Source organism: Helianthus annuus, chromosome 8 (assembly GCF_002127325.2).
Source record: "Helianthus annuus cultivar XRQ/B chromosome 8, HanXRQr2.0-SUNRISE, whole genome shotgun sequence".
Lineage (NCBI taxonomy): Eukaryota > Viridiplantae > Streptophyta > Magnoliopsida > Asterales > Asteraceae > Helianthus > Helianthus annuus.
Genome location: NC_035440.2, coordinates 125,767 through 144,119, shown reverse-complemented (window position 1 = coordinate 144,119; position 18,353 = coordinate 125,767). Strand labels below are relative to the sequence as shown.

Here is an 18,353-nt window from a genome sequence, read left to right as displayed (position 1 = left end):
ACAGAATCGCCTCTTTAACCGAGCTCGTGAAGCGAAATATTGATGTTGGTTCTCTCTCTTGCAAGCTTTGTTCGGAATCAGATGAAACATGAAGCCATCTTCTCACCTCTTGCATCTAGGTGGCTGAAATTTGGCACCATATTACTACTTGGTGTAACATTGCACCTTTGTTTGCTTTCTCGCATTGGCGGATCTGGCCCAAAAATTCAGGAGTATCCCCATTTTTTTTACGATTAGGAGTATCCTTTGTATAAAACCAAAAATAAAAGTTTCGCACTACGTAGACGAAGTTGAGGGTTAGTTTTACACTATAGAGACGAAGTTGAGGGTGCTTGTACACTACCTCTGCCCGTGCTTTCACGATTAACAACCTCCTTTCGATTCACGAGGCTTACAACTTGGGACTGCGAAAAAAGGAAACAATTTAAGTTATATTTTTTACGGCTTGCTAATGCATTTGAAAGGCGAGAAACGAGATTGTTTTTAGGGGAAGAAAAAGAGCATAAATCTCGCTATGAGAGACACAAAAACGCTAAGCTTCTTTTGGATGTTAAAAGGCATAGTGTGGAGGGATTGGATTCGTTGCCCTTTGTAATTTCTATTTTTCGCCTTGTTTTTTTCTAGTTTCTTACTAGTTTTGGTAATGAAATTCGCTGGTCCTAAATCAATTAAGTCTATCGGGGTTAGATTAGAAAATGAGACCAATGGGATGGTGGTCCATTGGCAAAGGCAAAACATTTTGATCGGAGTGTCACGGTCCAATCAAAGATACATATATAGATCCTAAATACCTCAAACAAATAGTAAGTGAATTCAAAACAGATACAATACAATTAATATAAACTTCAAACGCAATTTGTCACAAATCAAAATTAAAACAAATGTCAAACCCTAGAAATCTTACAAAATCTACACCGGGGTGAAACCGCAGGAGATTAGCCACTCATTGTACGTGAGGCTTGAACACTGGATGTTGAACGCGAAGAATGAGCCATTGATTCTTGATCTTGAACTAATACTTGGTGGAATAGTTGGATATGTCGAATGATATGAATGAGTTTATGATGTCTCCAACAATCTTGGAATAATGGATGGTGTATATGAGGATCAATGATGATGATGGTTCCTTGGATCGTGATGATTATGAATTATGTGATGGAATGATCTTTTTGACGATTCGAGAACGATTGAATTCAAACCAAAGTGTAACTCCCCACCATGTCATTCAAAACAACAACAACAATAACTCAAATAAGAGTTAACTATCATTTTCGTCTATGTGGTTTGTCCAGTTTTGTCAATTCAGGTCAAATTTGTATCATTTTCGTCTCTGACATTCTTGAAATATGCTAGTTCCGTCCAAAAATCATGAGTTAATTGCCATTTTCGTCCCCGTGGTTTGTCAAATTATTCGATTCAACCTTAGTATTTTGGACGAAATTGGTATGTTTTAAGAACGTCAGGGACGGAAATGGTACAAATTTGAAAGTTGGTCTGGAGTGACATAATTGAACAAACCATAGGGACGAAAATGACATTTAACTCTCATAATAATAATAATAATAATAATAATAATAATAATAATAATAATAATAATAATAATAATAATAATAATAATAATAATAATAATAATAATAATAATAATAATAATAATAAAAATCTCGGTCAGACAGGTTAAGTCAAGACTTAATGTGTCGTTGATTCTCTTCGTCTCGTCGGCGACACGACGTAGCTTAACCATTTTCGCTCCTAGCTTCAATCCAATGTCCCGTAAAGCTCCCGAAACGCTCCTTTTACTCTGTTAGACTTGCAAAACGCAAACCATATCAATGTAGATCATTCGGAACTCAAATTTGCATAAATACATGAACTAAACTATGGATAAATACCGGACTTTCGACCACGCATCACGTTCAAACACATAGATTTTAAAGGTGAAGATCTTTGATTCAAGTGTCATATACGACAACAACGAAGAAAAGAAATTCTTTAAAAAAATAGAAAATAGGTTGTTCCTATACCATCCATGTAACAAATAATCCACAATCTGGAAGGGAGTTTTAACTATACTTGTTGTATCTTGTGAGGTTTCTTTATCCGACGGTTCATTTATATATATTTTGTGTTTATGTTTAATTAATAATTTATAAAGACAAATAGTTAAAGCCAAGTCGCCTCTTTTCCTCGTGTGATTATTATATACAAGTAAAATTCTTATTAGGAAGTGTGAAACTGAAAGGTGATTGATTATATCTGTATTGCAATCATTCTTCTTCTTCTTCTCACACTAAATGGAATTCTTCGAGAAACCTGTAGCGGTGAGGCTGAAAACTCACCTAGACAAGTACCTGGTGGCCGACGACGACCAAGTCACCGTCCGTCAAAGCCTAAGTGCCGGAGGAACGCGTCGTGCACGGTGGCTGATCGACCACGTTGACTCAAACAGCCATGTGATCCGTCTCAAAAGCTGTTACGGAAATTACTTAACGGCCTCCGACACGCCCTGCCTCATGATGGGAAAGAAAGTCATCCAAAAGTCGTTGCCGGAAAGCACCAAAGAGCAGCTTGCGATGGAGTGGCAGCCGGTGAGGGACGGGTTTCAGGTGAAGCTCAAGACATCCTGCGGGACATATTTGAGGGCCAACGGGTCCATGCTGAGAAACACGGTGACGCACGATACCTGTTTTACGCATAATTGGATCTTATTTGATGTTGAGGCGGTTGACATACCCGAGGATGAAGAGTTTGATGATTATATGTCCATGATAACCAGTTTTTCTTCCGTCTCCGATGAAATTTCAGGCCTGGAATTTAGTTCACTTCACTCTTCTCCCCGGACACCCATCTTATCATTCATCAAGGTATAATTTCCAGCTTCCAGCTTTAATTCTTTTTTCTAGCTATTTCATAACACAAATTCAAATTATTAATTAATTTTAACCAACAAACTTATCCTAAAATTATTAACTTATCATTCATCTACTAATAATATAATATATATTAGTTTCCCAATCAACAAAAAATACCTGTACTACGTATATTATTATTTTTCTGAAAGTGGTTATATTTTTTTATTTGAACAAATCTACACCACTTAAGAAGGAGAGGGACACCGATACAACACATGGGTACAAGTCGTTTGGTATCAAAATCGTTATATATCAACTTACTTAGCTTCGAGTCTGGAGCATTTTATTAAATCAACAATTTACGTTGATAAGTGTAATAATGATTATACTTACCGGTAGTCTTGGAAAAATAATGATTATCCACCGGAATCTACTCTTTAAATCCACCCATTCATAGTATGGGACTAAACACACATAACTTTGATGAAAGTCAAGCCTATTGTCAGGGCCGTCTTCGAAAATCACAAAAATAATTTTGGCCCTGTGTGAGATAAAATATTTGGGCCCTATTCATTAATCCATTATGTTTGTTTATTGATTTGGGCCAAGTCAATAATCAATTAGAACTTTTATAAGAAGTATTAAACTATTGAACTCAACTAAAAACTTCTCATGCAACCAAAATTCTGTTAAGAATATTTGTATCATAAACATAAAAATCAGAAACATGTTCTCTCAGCTGAGTGAATGAAGCTAATAATTGAATCCACATACAGATCTGCACCATATCTTTAAAAAGCATAGCAATTCAATTAGAATATGTTCACAAGACAAAAAAGTAACCATTTGAAAAGCAAATCGAAAACCATATATTGACGTAGATAAACAAATTCAAATGAACCTAACAGAAATCAACAATTGACAAAAGCTCGTGACACAATGTAGGGCAGGAGAAAAAAAAATAAATACAGAAACAGTGAGGCACATTGCAGCATCAGAGAGAAAGAGTACTAAAATTACTAAAAAACTACCAGTAGCCAGACTCGAACCTCAGACCAATATGTTAAAAGGCAACCCTGCCACCACTAGGCTGCAGCCATTGCTTCTGTATAATTATAGTGTTTTAATTATATGTATAATATATAAAAAAAATTATAAATTTTTTCGGACCCTATTTTGATTTGGGCCCAGAGCGGCCGCCCACCTGGCACTTGCTCTGGGCCGGCCCTGCCTATTGTTCCATTACCCAAGAGGCTATGGGTGTGCAAAAGGATTCGAATCCGAAACTAATTGAATTATCCGAAATTTACAAAAACCCAGATTTTCAGATTCAGATAGGGTTTTAAGAATATTTCAGGTATCTGATTTTTTTTGTTAAAAAAATTATCAAATATTAATTAAAAGTTTCAGATAATTTTTAAAATTACTAAATATTTTTATAAGTTGTTCAATAATAAATGATATTTCAGAATTTTGATATCCGTTTTAATATCCAAATCTGATTCCGCGGATATCCGAAATTTTGGATTCAGATAATGAAATCCACTATTCGAAGTTTTTTTTATATTTGATTCAAAGCTCCTAGTATCCAAATTTAAATACTCCTAGCTATTGGTTATAATGTAGGGATAAGAAAATTGTACCTTGTACCAAAACCGAAGTGGTATCATACCAGGTCATTTTCAATACCAATTCGGTATCCACTTTTTGTGTTTTTTTGGGATCGATACTTTTGCTTTGGTACCAGTATTTCAGGTTGATTTACCTTCGAATACCAAGCACTTTCGATACTGAACCTATCTTTTACGATTTCCGGATTGATGCTTTTGGTACTGTACAATACCGAGCCCATCCCTATTATAATGACTGTAGTCAACAGCGCATGTTTTTAGGAATCGTAATATTAATATATCATTCATTAGTTTTAAAAATATACTAATGTACAATATTCTCTTTAATTTAAAAAAAAAAGTGTTAATATTCACATACTTCTTCCCTCTATCTCTATATATACATAGATATGTATTAGAGAGATATAGTGAAAAAGGTGTGAGAATAAGAGTTTTGGAGTATAAGAATAGGAGCTTATAAAAAAAATTTACATAAAAAAAATAGGTGTGAAATAAGATTTTCGGGGGTGTACATATTAAAGTTCTATATAAATATAATGAATTACGTTTAAGAACGTATATTTTATTTCTTGTGTATAATTCAAACTATTAAAAGAACACGCGTTCAGAAAAATAAATAAAATAAATAACATGCGCCAAAGGGTTCTTTAGCATGCCTCAACCGTTATTATATTTTTATGTGATCTTCATCTTGAAAACAATTAAAGAAATCATTTGAATTCTCTCTCTATATATTTATGGTTGTGAGAGTGCACTTTCTTATTGGTGGCCACTAGGATGGATGTGAATAATAAGTATGACACATAGTTGCTAATTTCTAGTTAATAAAATAAACCAACTAACATGTTAATGTCTAAAGGCGAGTTATTAGTTAATAAAATAAACCAACATGTTAATGTCTAAAGGCGAGTTATTACATGAAGGAGGCTTAATATATTTTAGACAAGTTATTACATAAAGGAGGCTTAATATATCCATGACAATGGATAAGTTTGTTCCTCATAATTACGAAAGTTAAATCAATACGCACAAAAATTACATAATTACGCATCTTATGCTTATGGTTAGTTTCGCACAATTTAGCGACTATTTTTTTTATAAATAAAAGTCGATTTAAAAAAATTGTAGCAAGCCTATGCTTAAATTAAAGAAAATAAAATGTTTAATTTTATAGTGTAATTTTTTTTTAAATATTGTTGAATAAAAAAGGTTATGAAATTTAATAAAAAATAAGGGAACTTGAAAAAATAATCAACAATTGTAGGTTATACCAATTTTATCTATCTAGTCTTTTATCTATGAGAAAAGTCGCAGAAATGGGAGCTATACGATCATGGATTCAAATATCTTTCATACACTTTCTAAGTTAAGAACAACTTGTATCTAAAACCTATTCTTACTCTCCATTAACTAATCTCTTTTTTTTTAATCTCTTTCATCCCATCTCCAAATCAATGGTATCCATTTTCTAAAATAGTTATAAAGATGTTTAAATATTAAATTAATGTATGTATTATCACAATTAGATTACAAGAAAAAATATTCCAAGCAAATTTGACCATTGCTTGTTTCTTAAGAGTATGAAAATTATTTATTAATGTGATTGTGAGAGAAGCGTGTGAATTTTAATTTGAAAGAGAAGTTCTAGAAGCTATGATAACCGTATGCCGATCGGCACACGTAACGTGTCCCACAAAATTGACTCTTTCCAAATACGTGGATAGATATTTGGTCACTCCGTCAATGAGTATACAAAGCAGTTTTAATTCTTTTCCTTTTTTTTTTATAAAAACACTCTTTTCATACAATCTCATTTTATCAACAAAAAATTATACAGCTACCGAAAGTTGAATAATATATTGAAATCTTTTCTAAAGAAAACTTTATAAAAACACTATATATATATTGTGAAATGAAATCTTTTCCATTTAATCAATAATTAAAAGAGAAAAACTAAAAAAAAGGACGCCTTGTTTTTTTGTTTTTTTTTTACGGTCAACAAACTCAATCCCGAGCACTCTCGGGGCACACACTGGACAAATGGAGTACTCCGAGAGTAACCCGAGTCCACCACCAATTCTGAAGAAAACAACGGTAACCCACCCGCCCGTAGGCACGACAGTGAAATTACTGGTAAAACCCGTTTGACTCAAGGATCCAACCCAAGTTTCCCTGGGTCTCCTATCATTGCTCACCAGTGCCTCACTCTGCACCAAGTGGGAGTCAAACCTGCATCTCTCAAGAGAAATGTAAGCCCTCCACCACTTGATCTAGAGATCATTAGAAAAAAAAAAAAAAAAAAAGGACGCCTTGTATTATATAAAAACGAAGGTTCCATGATGTAGCTTTAAAACGTGAATACATGTGAATCCATCTCCTGGCTGGCGCGGCGCTGACTGTCTGTCTAACACACAAACCAAACCTAACCCCTGGCAGCCAGCCAGCCATAATATTCAATCGGTCTATATCTATAGACTTCCCTTGAGTGTCTTTTTCAACGCCGATTCAAAGCAACAGTAATTATCTGATATCTCCGTCGTCGTTTTGCAGAGGTCTCCATTTCAACAAGCGTCCGTGATGGATTTCTTCCACAACGCCAAGGCCGTCCGCCTAAAGAACCACCACAACAAGTACCTATACGCCGACGAAGACCAGGAATCTGTCTCTCAAGACCGTAACGGCGCCTCCAAGAACAACCGTTGGACCGTCGAGTTCGTTACCGACACCCATATCCGTCTCAAGTCGTGTTACAACAAGTACTTGACAGCTTCCAACCAGCCTTTCTTGCTCGGAATGACCGGCCGCAAAGTCCTCCAGACCCTGCCCCCTCGTCTAGATTCGTCCCTCGAGTGGGAGCCCATCCGTGAGGGGAATCAGGTCAAGCTCAGGACCCGCTATGGTCAGTACTTGCGGGCCAATGGTGGACTTCCCCCCTGGAGGAATTCTGTCACACATGACATCCCGCATCGGACGGCTACCCTCGAGTGGATCCTCTGGGACGTAGATGTCGTCGATATCGTGGTGCAGTCCCCCGCCCCAAGGCCACCGCCTCCCTTGCTTCATTCGGATTCTTTTACGTCTAGTGATTCCAGCTCCCCTACAACCAGTTGGTCCTTTCAAGAGGTATGTTTTAGTTGGATCAAATACCTACATACATACATACATACAATGTTGTTGTTGTTGCTGTTTTCATTAATTAATTAAATTAATTTGACAATTGACGGATTGATTTGTGTTCTGCAGTCTTCACCAGCAAAGATAGACCAAGGCCGGGCAATATATTACCATGTGGTATCTGATGATTTTGGGGAATTGGATGAAGATGCACAAGGATTTTGCATTACTTTCAAGGGAAACGACGTGGGTGAGTTGACTCGAAAGCTTGAGGAAGAAACAGGACTAAAGGGGATAGCTGTGTGCACGCGTAGCCCATTGGACGGGAACCTCTACCCTCTTCGATTGCAGCTTCCTCCCAACAACGTCACAATGAAAGTTGTTGTCGTTCACAACTCCTCTTCTCAGGAATGAGGGAGGACTCTTTTTGTACATACATAAGGATTAAGGAGTGACATTTATTACTACATATTATTATATCTAATATGTATGCATTGATAGTTATATTTGGGTGTTTTTGTAAATGAGATGCTAAAGAGTTCTTTTTAAGTTTATCAAATTATTATATGATGTTAGATTGTCAAATTCTGTCATTGGCTACCTACATACAAACTAAAATTGCACATTATACACCACCAAAATTCTGAGACCTTTAACATCCATCCTAAACTATAGCCATTGGGAGCCTGAAAGACGCTCCATAACAAGGTCATACCACTATGTTCATTGTTCAGATACGTTCACAAAGGGATTCTTTTCAACAATATTATACTCTTTAGCTACATGTATAAATTACACGTTCTAGATTTTAAGCATTCAATATTTGAGCAAATGACATGTCACCAGCAAAGAACTCATGAGCCACACCATCTATTTCAATGGTGCTGCAACCAGGCTCCTTGGCTATACCCTTTTCGTCCATTAGCTTTCTCACCGCACCAACCTCATCCCACTTACGAGCCACCGCATAAACTCTAGACAAAAGCATGTACACACCACTCAAGTTACTCCCTTCTTCCGACTCCATAATCTTTTTGGCCATTTCTTCGCTAATCTCTATTCTCATGGTTCTTTTAGAGCAGGCATCAAGAATGCTCCTCCAGATTACAGCATCAGGTTTAATGGGCATGTTGGATATGACATCTAGCGCCTTAGCAATAAGCCCGGCTCGAGCCAGGAGGTCAACCAGGCAACCGTAGTGCTCCAACACGGGTTCAATTCCATATTGGGTCGTCATGAGTGTAAAATATTCCTGACCCTCGTTGACCATGCCATTGTGCCTACAAGCGCTTAAAACCCCACTGAATGTAATGGAATTGGGCATTAGACTTCCTTCATCAACCATCCGTCTTAAGTATTCTAAAGCTGCCAGAGCCTGCCCATGCATTGCAAATCCAAGAATCATTGTGTTCCATGAGGTCACATCACGTTTTTCCATTCTTTCAAATACGATTTTAGCATTTTCTAACGATCCACATTTACAGTACATTTCTAACAAATAATTGTTGACCAAAACGTCATCAGCCACTTGAGGGTCGCACCTCCTCAAGACATACGCATGAGCCCACATTCCAAGTGATAAGGCCCCCAAGCCAGCACAGGCACGTAAGATGCTCTGAATCGCAAAACTATCTGGTTGGAAACATTCCTGCTGCATCTGACGAAAACACATCAACGCATCATCAAACTGGTTTAATTGAACAAGGGTGTCAATCATGACGTTCCATGAAACTACACTTCTCTCAGGCATTTCATCAAACACGTCTCGTGCATCCTGTAAGCTCCCACAGGAGCCATAGAAATGTATCAAACTGTTGTTTATATAAACATCAGACGCAAGGCCAAGTTTGAGGATATGGGCGTGTAGCTGTTTCCCTTCAGACATTGCGAACAAATAGGCGCAGGCCTTGAGGACAAAGGGGAAAGAATGCTTATCGGGGGCAACATCCCCTTGAGAGAGCATCCTGAGGTAGAGTAAAATGGCCTGGTGCTTCCGATGGGTGCTGGTGCTCCGAGCACAAGCCCTGATAATAGTGTTCCAGGCAAAAGAATTAGGATGGTGGATATGGGTGTGGAAGAAGAGGAGAGCGTAGGGGAGGTGGTGGAGAGATGAGAAATGGAGAATTCTGGAGTGGAGGAAAAGGGTGTGGGGATGAGAGGTGGAGGTGGTGCGGAGGGTGTGAGCGTGGATTTGCTTGAGCTGGGACATGGAGGAGCATTGGTTGTTCAACAAGTCAAGCAGACGGTGGTGGTGATGGTTGCAGTTGCTGGGAGAAACTGCCAGAGCCATATAGGAGGAGGAGGAGGATTCAACCTTTAGCAAAGCAGCTTTGGGTCTCACCAGATTTGATTAGGACCGTAAAGGTATATATGACCACGAGAACCGGATTGGCTTGTACATGGAGGGAGGGAGATTAAGATAACCTGAATTTTCTTTTTTTTTCTGGTAGAGGCTCTTGCAAGAAACAAACAGAGATGAAGATAACAGACAGACTACAGCCACAGCCCAATATTTAACAAAAGCTCCATTTAGCCTCAGCCCATCATACCATTTATATATTAATTCTTTAAATTTAAATTAATTTATAAGTTTTTTTTATTCATTTTTTTAATTTATTTGTTTATCATTTTTTTCAATCATTTTTTAATTTTTTTATCGATTCATAAAACCAAAAATTAAAATGTTACAATAATTGTTGTCAAATATGACACTATAACATTTTTATCATAAATACCCATCCGCTCAAAAAGTTATTTTTGAGCAAATGTCACAAGAATTGTTAGATACATGAATTATAAGAGAGAGCACCAGTTTCTTTGCAGCCCTTGTGGTGCTAGTTAAAAAGGCCGGTGCCTGCGGATGTGTGTAGATTATAGGAAGTTAAATGAAGCCATAGTGAAATATTGATTCCCTCTACCCCTTTAATTGGTGAACTACTTGATGAATTGGGGGGTGGTTTTGTGTTCTCAGAACTGGATTTGAGATTTGAATAATACCAAGTGGTACATTCAAATCCCTGCTACAAAAATGTGTGTTAGTATTTTTTGATGATATATTGGTATACACTACATCCATGGAACAACATTTACCAAATCTGGAATTAGCATTGCAAATTTTCAAAAAAGAAAAAAACGACATTTGGTAGCAAAAAGATCCACATGTATTTTTGCTGTCACAGATGCACCAACACCCAAGAAAGTCAAACATATAAGATGATTTTTAAGCTTGGCAGGGTATTATAGAAGGTTTAACATGTCATTTAGGGGTATAGCTAAACCAGTAACCAAATTGTTGAAGAAAGAGGCTTTCTTAAGGAAACTTTTCTACTTCATCAGCTCTAGCTTTACCTGTTTTCTCTAAAACTTTTGTTGTGGAATGGAAACTGATGCGACAATCTACCTCAAGGTTTAGGGGCAGTGTTAATGCAAGGCAACCACCCTTTAGCTTTCACCAGTGGGTATTTTAGTAAAACAAATGGACATGCTAGTAGTATATGAGAAGGAGCTCTGGGTAATTTTGATGGTGGTAAAACATTGGCATCACTACTTTTTTGATTGTCAAATATTTTATAATTAGAAAAATGATCGCAAAGCCTTAAATACCTACTAGAACAGAATGTGAGTAGACATTTGCAACAAAAGTGGTTTGCTAGATATGATTAGGAAATAGTTTACAGGAAGGGGACAGAAAACTTAGTTGTAAATGCTTTATCAAGTGCTAACATTGTTTTGAATGGGAATGAGTTCAGTAAATCCCTTATTATTATGGCCTAAAATACAAGATAGTTGGGAACGCGATCCAAAGGTCTCAAAGCTTTGATTCAAACTTAACAACAAGGTGAGTGGTTAAACATATGTCTTGGGCAGGGGGTATCGTCAAAAATAAAGGAAAGGTGGTCGGTCACTAGGGTGAGGTTAATGCAATTTGCAATTTTAAGAAATCAATTGATAAAGCCGTAATTCTTTAGCTCTCGGGTGTACACTGAAGCAGAGGCAATCACAGAGAGAAGCACAACAGCAGTGAGTGTGTAGTTTCAGAAAAGAATGGTGGGGTGGATATCAATCAAATGATAATACAGGGTGATGAGTCAAATAAATCAAAATCCCAATTTTGGAATTTATCAAACAGTGCCCAGATTTCAATTTCAGATGAGGATACCAACAAATTTCTTTATCTTCTTATATTTCTAGATCAAATTATTTAATTCCATGTTACTTGGATTGTGTAAATTTTGTTGCTTTTCGAATTAGACATATCATTTGGGTGCAACTTAAAAATATTGACAATGAGAAAATTTGGATATTCCTTTTATATTATTATATTTCATGCCCAACCAATCAAATTTAAAAGCCACCAATTTGTGAGTTTCGAACCGTGGTAATTATGAATGGGAATAATCTTAATTTGTCACAACTCTCTAATGCTGATTTCAATCGAGTTATGAATGTGTGAGTTTCGAATTGTGATGGTTATAAATATGAATTATGAAAATCGGCAAGGTAATCGTAAAAATTAGTTGCATACATTTTCTAAATGAATGTAAAAATGGAGGGACGCGTACTACTAAAAAAACACGAAAAGAGATGAAATTTCCATCTCAACAAATTGCGTTGATTGACTAAGGCTCTCATAAAAGAATAGATGAATGTGGTTAGTAGAATCTAATACTGTACACAACAACAGAAAGAAGCTATGCAGATTCATTATTCATGAACAGTAAGACTATTGTTCTCATACCCGTTGTTGTGGACCACAGGGAGCATAGGATCAACTCTCCATATTCCATCAACAATGAATTTTATCTACAAAAAAAGATGAGCCAAAATTACTTATTAGAATACAAGTCTGTCTACCTCATACTACAGAATTTGTTTACCTCATATCTTCCGGGATACAACTTAAGGGATGTAGAGAAAATGCCTGTCCTTGTTTTCTCCATCTTTACCTGCATAATCATCAACATAAGGATCATCATGCATTTTGCGACATAAAAACTAAACTCTACTCTGTAATGTTCCAAAGAATTTAGAAGATGAACCTGAGAAGTCCAACCATCGAAAGATCCAACTAACACAACTTCTGATGCTGAATGGGTCCAATATATGCAGATGGTACGAAGAAGCCGCAAAGTTGTACGAGCACGATCGATTCTCTTTTGTTTCTCCTCTACTAACTTCTGTGTATCACTAAAACCATACACACAAAAATAAATAATTAATTAATTAAACCAACTCTGAACATCTTGTAATTGCACCTAACAAATTTAATGGACAAATATAACAGAATGCATACATCACTGATAGCGCTATCTTTCCTTCTAAAACTGCTAATTTTGCACGCATTGATCTCAATTTATCCCCGGCCTTCATAACCTCGTTTTCCTGGAATTCCCACACATCCGAAAGCTGTTGCAACTCACTGCCACGGCTTTCATGAACCTGCTCAACATCTTATCAACACAAGTCAAGTTCATGGCCCATGAAACCGAAATGGTTCGAATAATGCACTAGCAAGAAACTACCAATAGCACAATGATAGGTAAAAATGTCATAAAAACACCTTAGTTCAAGTGAAGATGAAAAAAAGAATGTCGATTTCAACCGCTGTTCATAGAAAAAAAATACTGACCTCTGAGTTAAGTGTCTGGGTTTTGGACCTTAATGAATGAATGGCAGAGGTAAGCTCTAGTTGCATATGCTGAAGACGAGATCTGATCTTATCAGGACTTAAATCCTTATTATTATGCCTCTGTCTCTCTTGGAGTTGTGAATCAATGTTAGCAGCTGCATGGGATATGAACAGATCAGTGGATATCACAAAAGTAAAAACATTGAAAAGGGCTTTCATAGAATTCTGCAACTTCTTTTTATGGTCTACTACTCAGTCAACCTTTATATGAAGCAAGTAACTCTGTCTGTAACCAACACACTTGATTGCATGTGTACAAATCGAAATACTAGCAGATAAACCATATAACTGTAACCAAATAAATACACAGCAACATTCACATGAAAACACAAGATACAACACAGGCTTGACATTGGGATTGCAATCTTGGAGTAGCATCAAAACACAAGATACAACAACAACTCACCCACATGAGTTGACTTGTTAAAACCACCATTGTCCTTGCTTGAGGCATAAGTAGCATGCATGTTTTTCTCCATATGAATGTCGAATGACAAACTCCTATGTTTCTCCAGTCTACTCAGTATACCTTCTACTCCTTTATCTTCTTCTTCTTCTTCTTCGGCTCTGGCCAAAAGAATTCTTTTCAAGTCAATGTCGTCAAGTATAAGCATTAATTTCCACCGACATGTATCAACCAGTACTCTTTCTTACTTACAGTGCTGTGGGTGATGAAGAAGAGTGAAAGCCCTGAAAGTGATTTTCATCTTCGTCCCAACCCAATGCGAGCCAGCCGCCTGTGTTGGCAACGGCATTGACTAAGTCAACTCTCCCAGCATCCAGTAGTTGTTTCCTAGATGGGAATTCATTTGGGTTCCTTGAATTCTTCATGAACACCAAAAGCTCTCTCTCCAGAGCCTCCTCACAAGAAAACCCACTTGTTTCTTTACGCCCCCAAACCCGAACACTTTTCACGGGCCTAATCTTGAAATTAACAGGGGAGAAGAGGAGTCGCGAGGCGATAAACGACACCATGGCTCGGCTCAGGCATTTCATCGAACAGATGGAGTGCGTAGCCCAAAATCTGGAGCAAGATTCTGCATTTGCAGCCAACAATAAAAGTGCGAAGAAAGAAGGGTCGGTATTGGAAGCAACGAACAATAATTGAGATTTAATGGATGATGGATGGATGGTATAACGTGGAGTAAACGCCCTGCTGCTGGGCTTTGCGTTCGTTTAGCCCTAGATTTGATTTGATTTCCGGAAAAAAATAACTCACGTCTCACTTGTATTCTCAAGCACCTTCACAACTAGTTTAATACCCGTCTCGTGGACGGGTTACGCTAACGACATAACAAACAAAGATAATGTATATTGAGGGTGTTAGGGATTGCTTCTCCTTTCCTTTTTTTCCATATCCATTTTAAAAAAGTTACAACCATCTAAATTTTCTTTTCTTCTTTTCAAACCACAAAAACTCATTATAACTCATTAAATGAGGCAAAGGAACATGCCTCGAAGCCTGATTATGTTCTTTTAAACCTTAAATATTACCATTTCTTTCCCTAAAGTTGTAGGTGAGACTGGTTACATATAACATAAGAAAATGAGTTGCAAGTTCAAACATATAAATATTATATAATAAAAGTACATTGTGGTGTTATATCACAGTAAAAAGAGTAAAGATTTTACTAAACGTGAGCATGAGCTATAACTCTTAATAACCTCATTATTAAGTCTGATGCATTATTTTTGTTGTTTACGCAAAAATGGTGCTTGATGAGGTGGGATCTGGAGTGTTCGGCATCACAAGAAACAACGGGTCGATTGACGGGAAGACAACTATAACCAGCTATAACTCTTACGACTCTCTTATATTTTTTTGTCGAAGTGATTACGCGAACAATTCTGCTTCTGTTTTTTTTTCAAGTGTCAGGATTTAGAAGAAGGATGTAAACATAGAAATTCGAACTGATTACGTTTCGTATCAGATGATACAATAAAATCTTAATCAGTTCAATTGTTCATTTAGATTAACTTTTTTAAATATCATTATAAGTTTGTCTTTCGCTGGAGTTGATACAGTGTTTTGAGGTATAAATTCAACCAATTTATACGTTACATCGTCAAAATCACTCATGTTTTCCAACTCATTTGATGCTCATTTTCGGCAATGTGACAGGTGGCTATATGAAGAATGACTTTTTCGTTTCACAATCGGTCTTTTCAATCAGCATTGGTAATATGATTCGGGTATAAATCTAACCCTTTTGATGTTACATGATTACGATGGTGGAGCTACAGGTTTACATTTGCTTGGAGAGTGGGTTTTTTCATGGCACACGAAACGAGCATCATCTATGGTAATACAAGAGTTGATTTGTTTTCCTTTGGCAAATTTTCTTCTCATGATGCAAATTAGAGATTGATTTAGATACTTTTAGCGATGAAATATTGCTCAAGTTGAGGAAGATTCCAGATGATTTTTTGGTGGATAAACAAAAAAGCACGGTTAAACCGAAAAGTTGTGAAGTCGAGGTACAATTTTCTCGCCAATAAAATGAATATTTGAACGTACACGCGGTTTTTGGTGAGTGTTTTGATTATTATGTGTTATTGCAGATTCATAATGAGTCGGGGATTATTAACTCTACCGTGCAAGCAGTCAAAGGTTGTATTTATGGTCAAAGATGTGCAAGTTTCACAGATGTTATGTTTTAAAAAGCCATTTGGTGGACGGTTTCTAATTTTTTGTTTGTTTGAGTTAATGATGTGAATGAAGAGGATGTAGATATTGGTGAAATGACTTGCCTGTAATAAGCGTCCCACCAGTAGAGATAAAGAAAGATACAACTGCTAGAAACAGTAAATGTAGTAGTTCAAGTAGCTCCAGTAGCGATTAGTTATGTGACATATCATATGATGACAGGTTTGTGTCGAAAAGATGTGCTAAAGCAAGGGGTCTCATGAAGAAGATAATGATGTGAGTATACCTTGATGACGAACTAAGCTACATTAGTTTGAGATTGAATACAAACATGTGTACTTTTGACCTATTTGCTTATATATAAATGGGTCTGGTGAAACGGGGATGTTCTTTGCATCTATCGAAATTTGTTATGATTATAATAAACATATAATAATCTTTGTCGATATCTAAAAAAACATATTATTTTGTCAAAACCGCGAAGTTCGCGGGAATTAGCACTAGTTATATAATAAAAGTACATTGTGGTGTTATATCACAGTAAAAAGAGTAAAGATTTTACTAAACGTGAGCATGAGCTTTCTCCATAAAATATATTGCATTAATTAAATTGTTTATGACCGGAAGAATAACAGAATTAACTGCATCTTTTAGCACCAATCATTCAACGCACCACAGAAAAAAGTACCATTTGGCGCACTAGGCGCTGTTATTGGCGCACTTGGCGCTGAATCCCATATCTGACTTGTGAATTGGTTGTTTTTCAACCATATTTAATCCCAAAAATTCCCCAAACAAAATTATCATTAACCCTAGTCGTTTTCTACTTCCCAAGAACGAATTTTGGAGTTCCTAACCTCAATCCAATCATTAATCATGCAATTCCTCATCAAGATTGAAGATCAAATCAAGAACATGAGCAGCTAAACCACCCGTGATCATCTCCGGGACTAGGGTTTGTGTTAGGAACCGGGTTGACTTAGTTTTACAAACTTTTGGATTGAGATTTGACTAATCATTCAGTTAGTTTATCTTTATTGTTTATTTGTTTTTGATTAAACATTGTTGGATTATCATTTGCATACTTGTTCATCAGTTATTTGGTTTTGTCATCAACAATTGGGATTAAATTCTAAGTTGTCATTCTTCTTCAACCTTTAACCATTGAACATGTTTATGTTTATGAAATCTAGGATTGGTAATTAATTAGGTTACTATTCAGTTGCATCAATCCTTCGGTTTCGATCGTGGATCATTGCAATCAAATATATTATCTGTTAATTATTTATCAAAACAAGTAGTTAGCAAATCATGTCTATGTGATTTCCGATTGGTAGTAATTAGGTTACCCATGTTTCTACACAACCTGAAAACCCGGAGATTGGTCCTTTTTCTCACAATTGTTTACAACCACTTTAATTACATTTGTTTTTCTAATAACTATCTTAATCAACAAAAAGCAATTAGTTTAGACATAGATGATAATTAAAACAATGAGCTTTCATACTTTCCACTGATTCCCCGTAGATTCGACACCCTACTTGCCCTTTACTAGTAAAAGGTGAATAGGACATTTTCATTTATATTTTTGACCGACCTTACGGCATCGATCACATCCATTGACTTTATTTCAGTAACTCCTATCCAAAGGGACTTACGACTACTAAACTTGAGAGCTGCATCTCAGTAAAAACTTCTGAAGGCTTCAGTTATACCTGATTTTTTATGGAATCTTTTAGGGGATATAATATAGGTGCTTGCAAATGTAAACTAATACTTTAATTTTATAGCAATTCATCAAAACGAGGAGTTAAAAGATTTAAAAACAAATTCGATATTAAAAACATATGAAGAAATTTTAGCATCCCACAAAGAACCAAAATAAAGAGTCAAATGTCCTAAACGACATGGATTATAAGGGCCACCGGGGCGCATGCGGTAAGGGTGTTCGGCAAGCGGTTTGCCGATAGGCAACACCGCCGCCACCATATTTGTCGAGCCGAAATTCAATGAATTCGGCGATTGTTTACCGAGACGAAATGGATTGATGGCATTTAATTTTTGACCGTTTAATGTTGTTTCAACGGTAATATTACCGTTTGAATTAAAAAAAATAACCTATATAAACCACATACATTTTAAAACATGATCTCGTTGAGTATTTCGGAAGAATGGATTTACCACACCTATTGGTGGATTCCGACGAAGAGTAGTTAATTTATTTAATTATTGTAATGTTTTTTTTATTCAATTTTTAATTTAGTGTAATTTTTTTTATTTTTAATTTAGTGTAATGTTTTTCTTATTTTTAATTTAATGTAAGTTAAAAAAAAGTTGGGTTGCCTAAAGTCAATTAGAAATGCATCCCTTGTGATTTTTGGGTAATAGGCAAAAAGTTTAGGCAAATTACATGGCACAATTCA

General features: G+C 36.3%; 3 protein-coding genes across 3 annotated transcripts; 1 reads left to right on the top strand and 2 right to left on the bottom strand.

Annotated features, from left to right (window-relative positions):
* The first annotated feature begins 2,083 nt into the window (after window positions 1-2,083).
* On the top strand, window positions 2,084-8,164 carry LOC110871725. The gene is made up of 3 exons (XM_022120446.2): window positions 2,084-2,861; window positions 7,031-7,603; window positions 7,724-8,164. The coding sequence occupies exons 1-3, from the start codon at window positions 2,292-2,294 to the stop codon at window positions 8,006-8,008; spliced, it is 1,428 nt and encodes a 475-aa protein (XP_021976138.1). The 5' UTR covers window positions 2,084-2,291; the 3' UTR covers window positions 8,009-8,164.
* Window positions 8,165-8,224: 60 nt separating this feature from the next.
* On the bottom strand, window positions 8,225-10,117 carry LOC110871724 (pentatricopeptide repeat-containing protein At1g59720, chloroplastic/mitochondrial). Its single transcript, XM_022120445.2, has one exon. It carries the CDS (start codon window positions 9,882-9,884, stop codon window positions 8,403-8,405), a length of 1,482 nt encoding a protein of 493 aa, XP_021976137.1. The 5' UTR covers window positions 9,885-10,117; the 3' UTR covers window positions 8,225-8,402.
* Window positions 10,118-12,159: 2,042 nt separating this feature from the next.
* LOC110871726 (protein PTST homolog 2, chloroplastic) lies at window positions 12,160-14,506 on the bottom strand. The gene is made up of 7 exons (XM_022120448.2): window positions 13,942-14,506; window positions 13,690-13,850; window positions 13,224-13,378; window positions 12,888-13,033; window positions 12,634-12,781; window positions 12,472-12,540; window positions 12,160-12,397 (listed from the first exon to the last, which is right to left on the bottom strand). Exons 1-7 carry the CDS (start codon window positions 14,277-14,279, stop codon window positions 12,299-12,301), a joined length of 1,116 nt encoding a protein of 371 aa, XP_021976140.1. The 5' UTR covers window positions 14,280-14,506; the 3' UTR covers window positions 12,160-12,298.
* Between the last annotated feature and the right edge of the window lie 3,847 nt (window positions 14,507-18,353).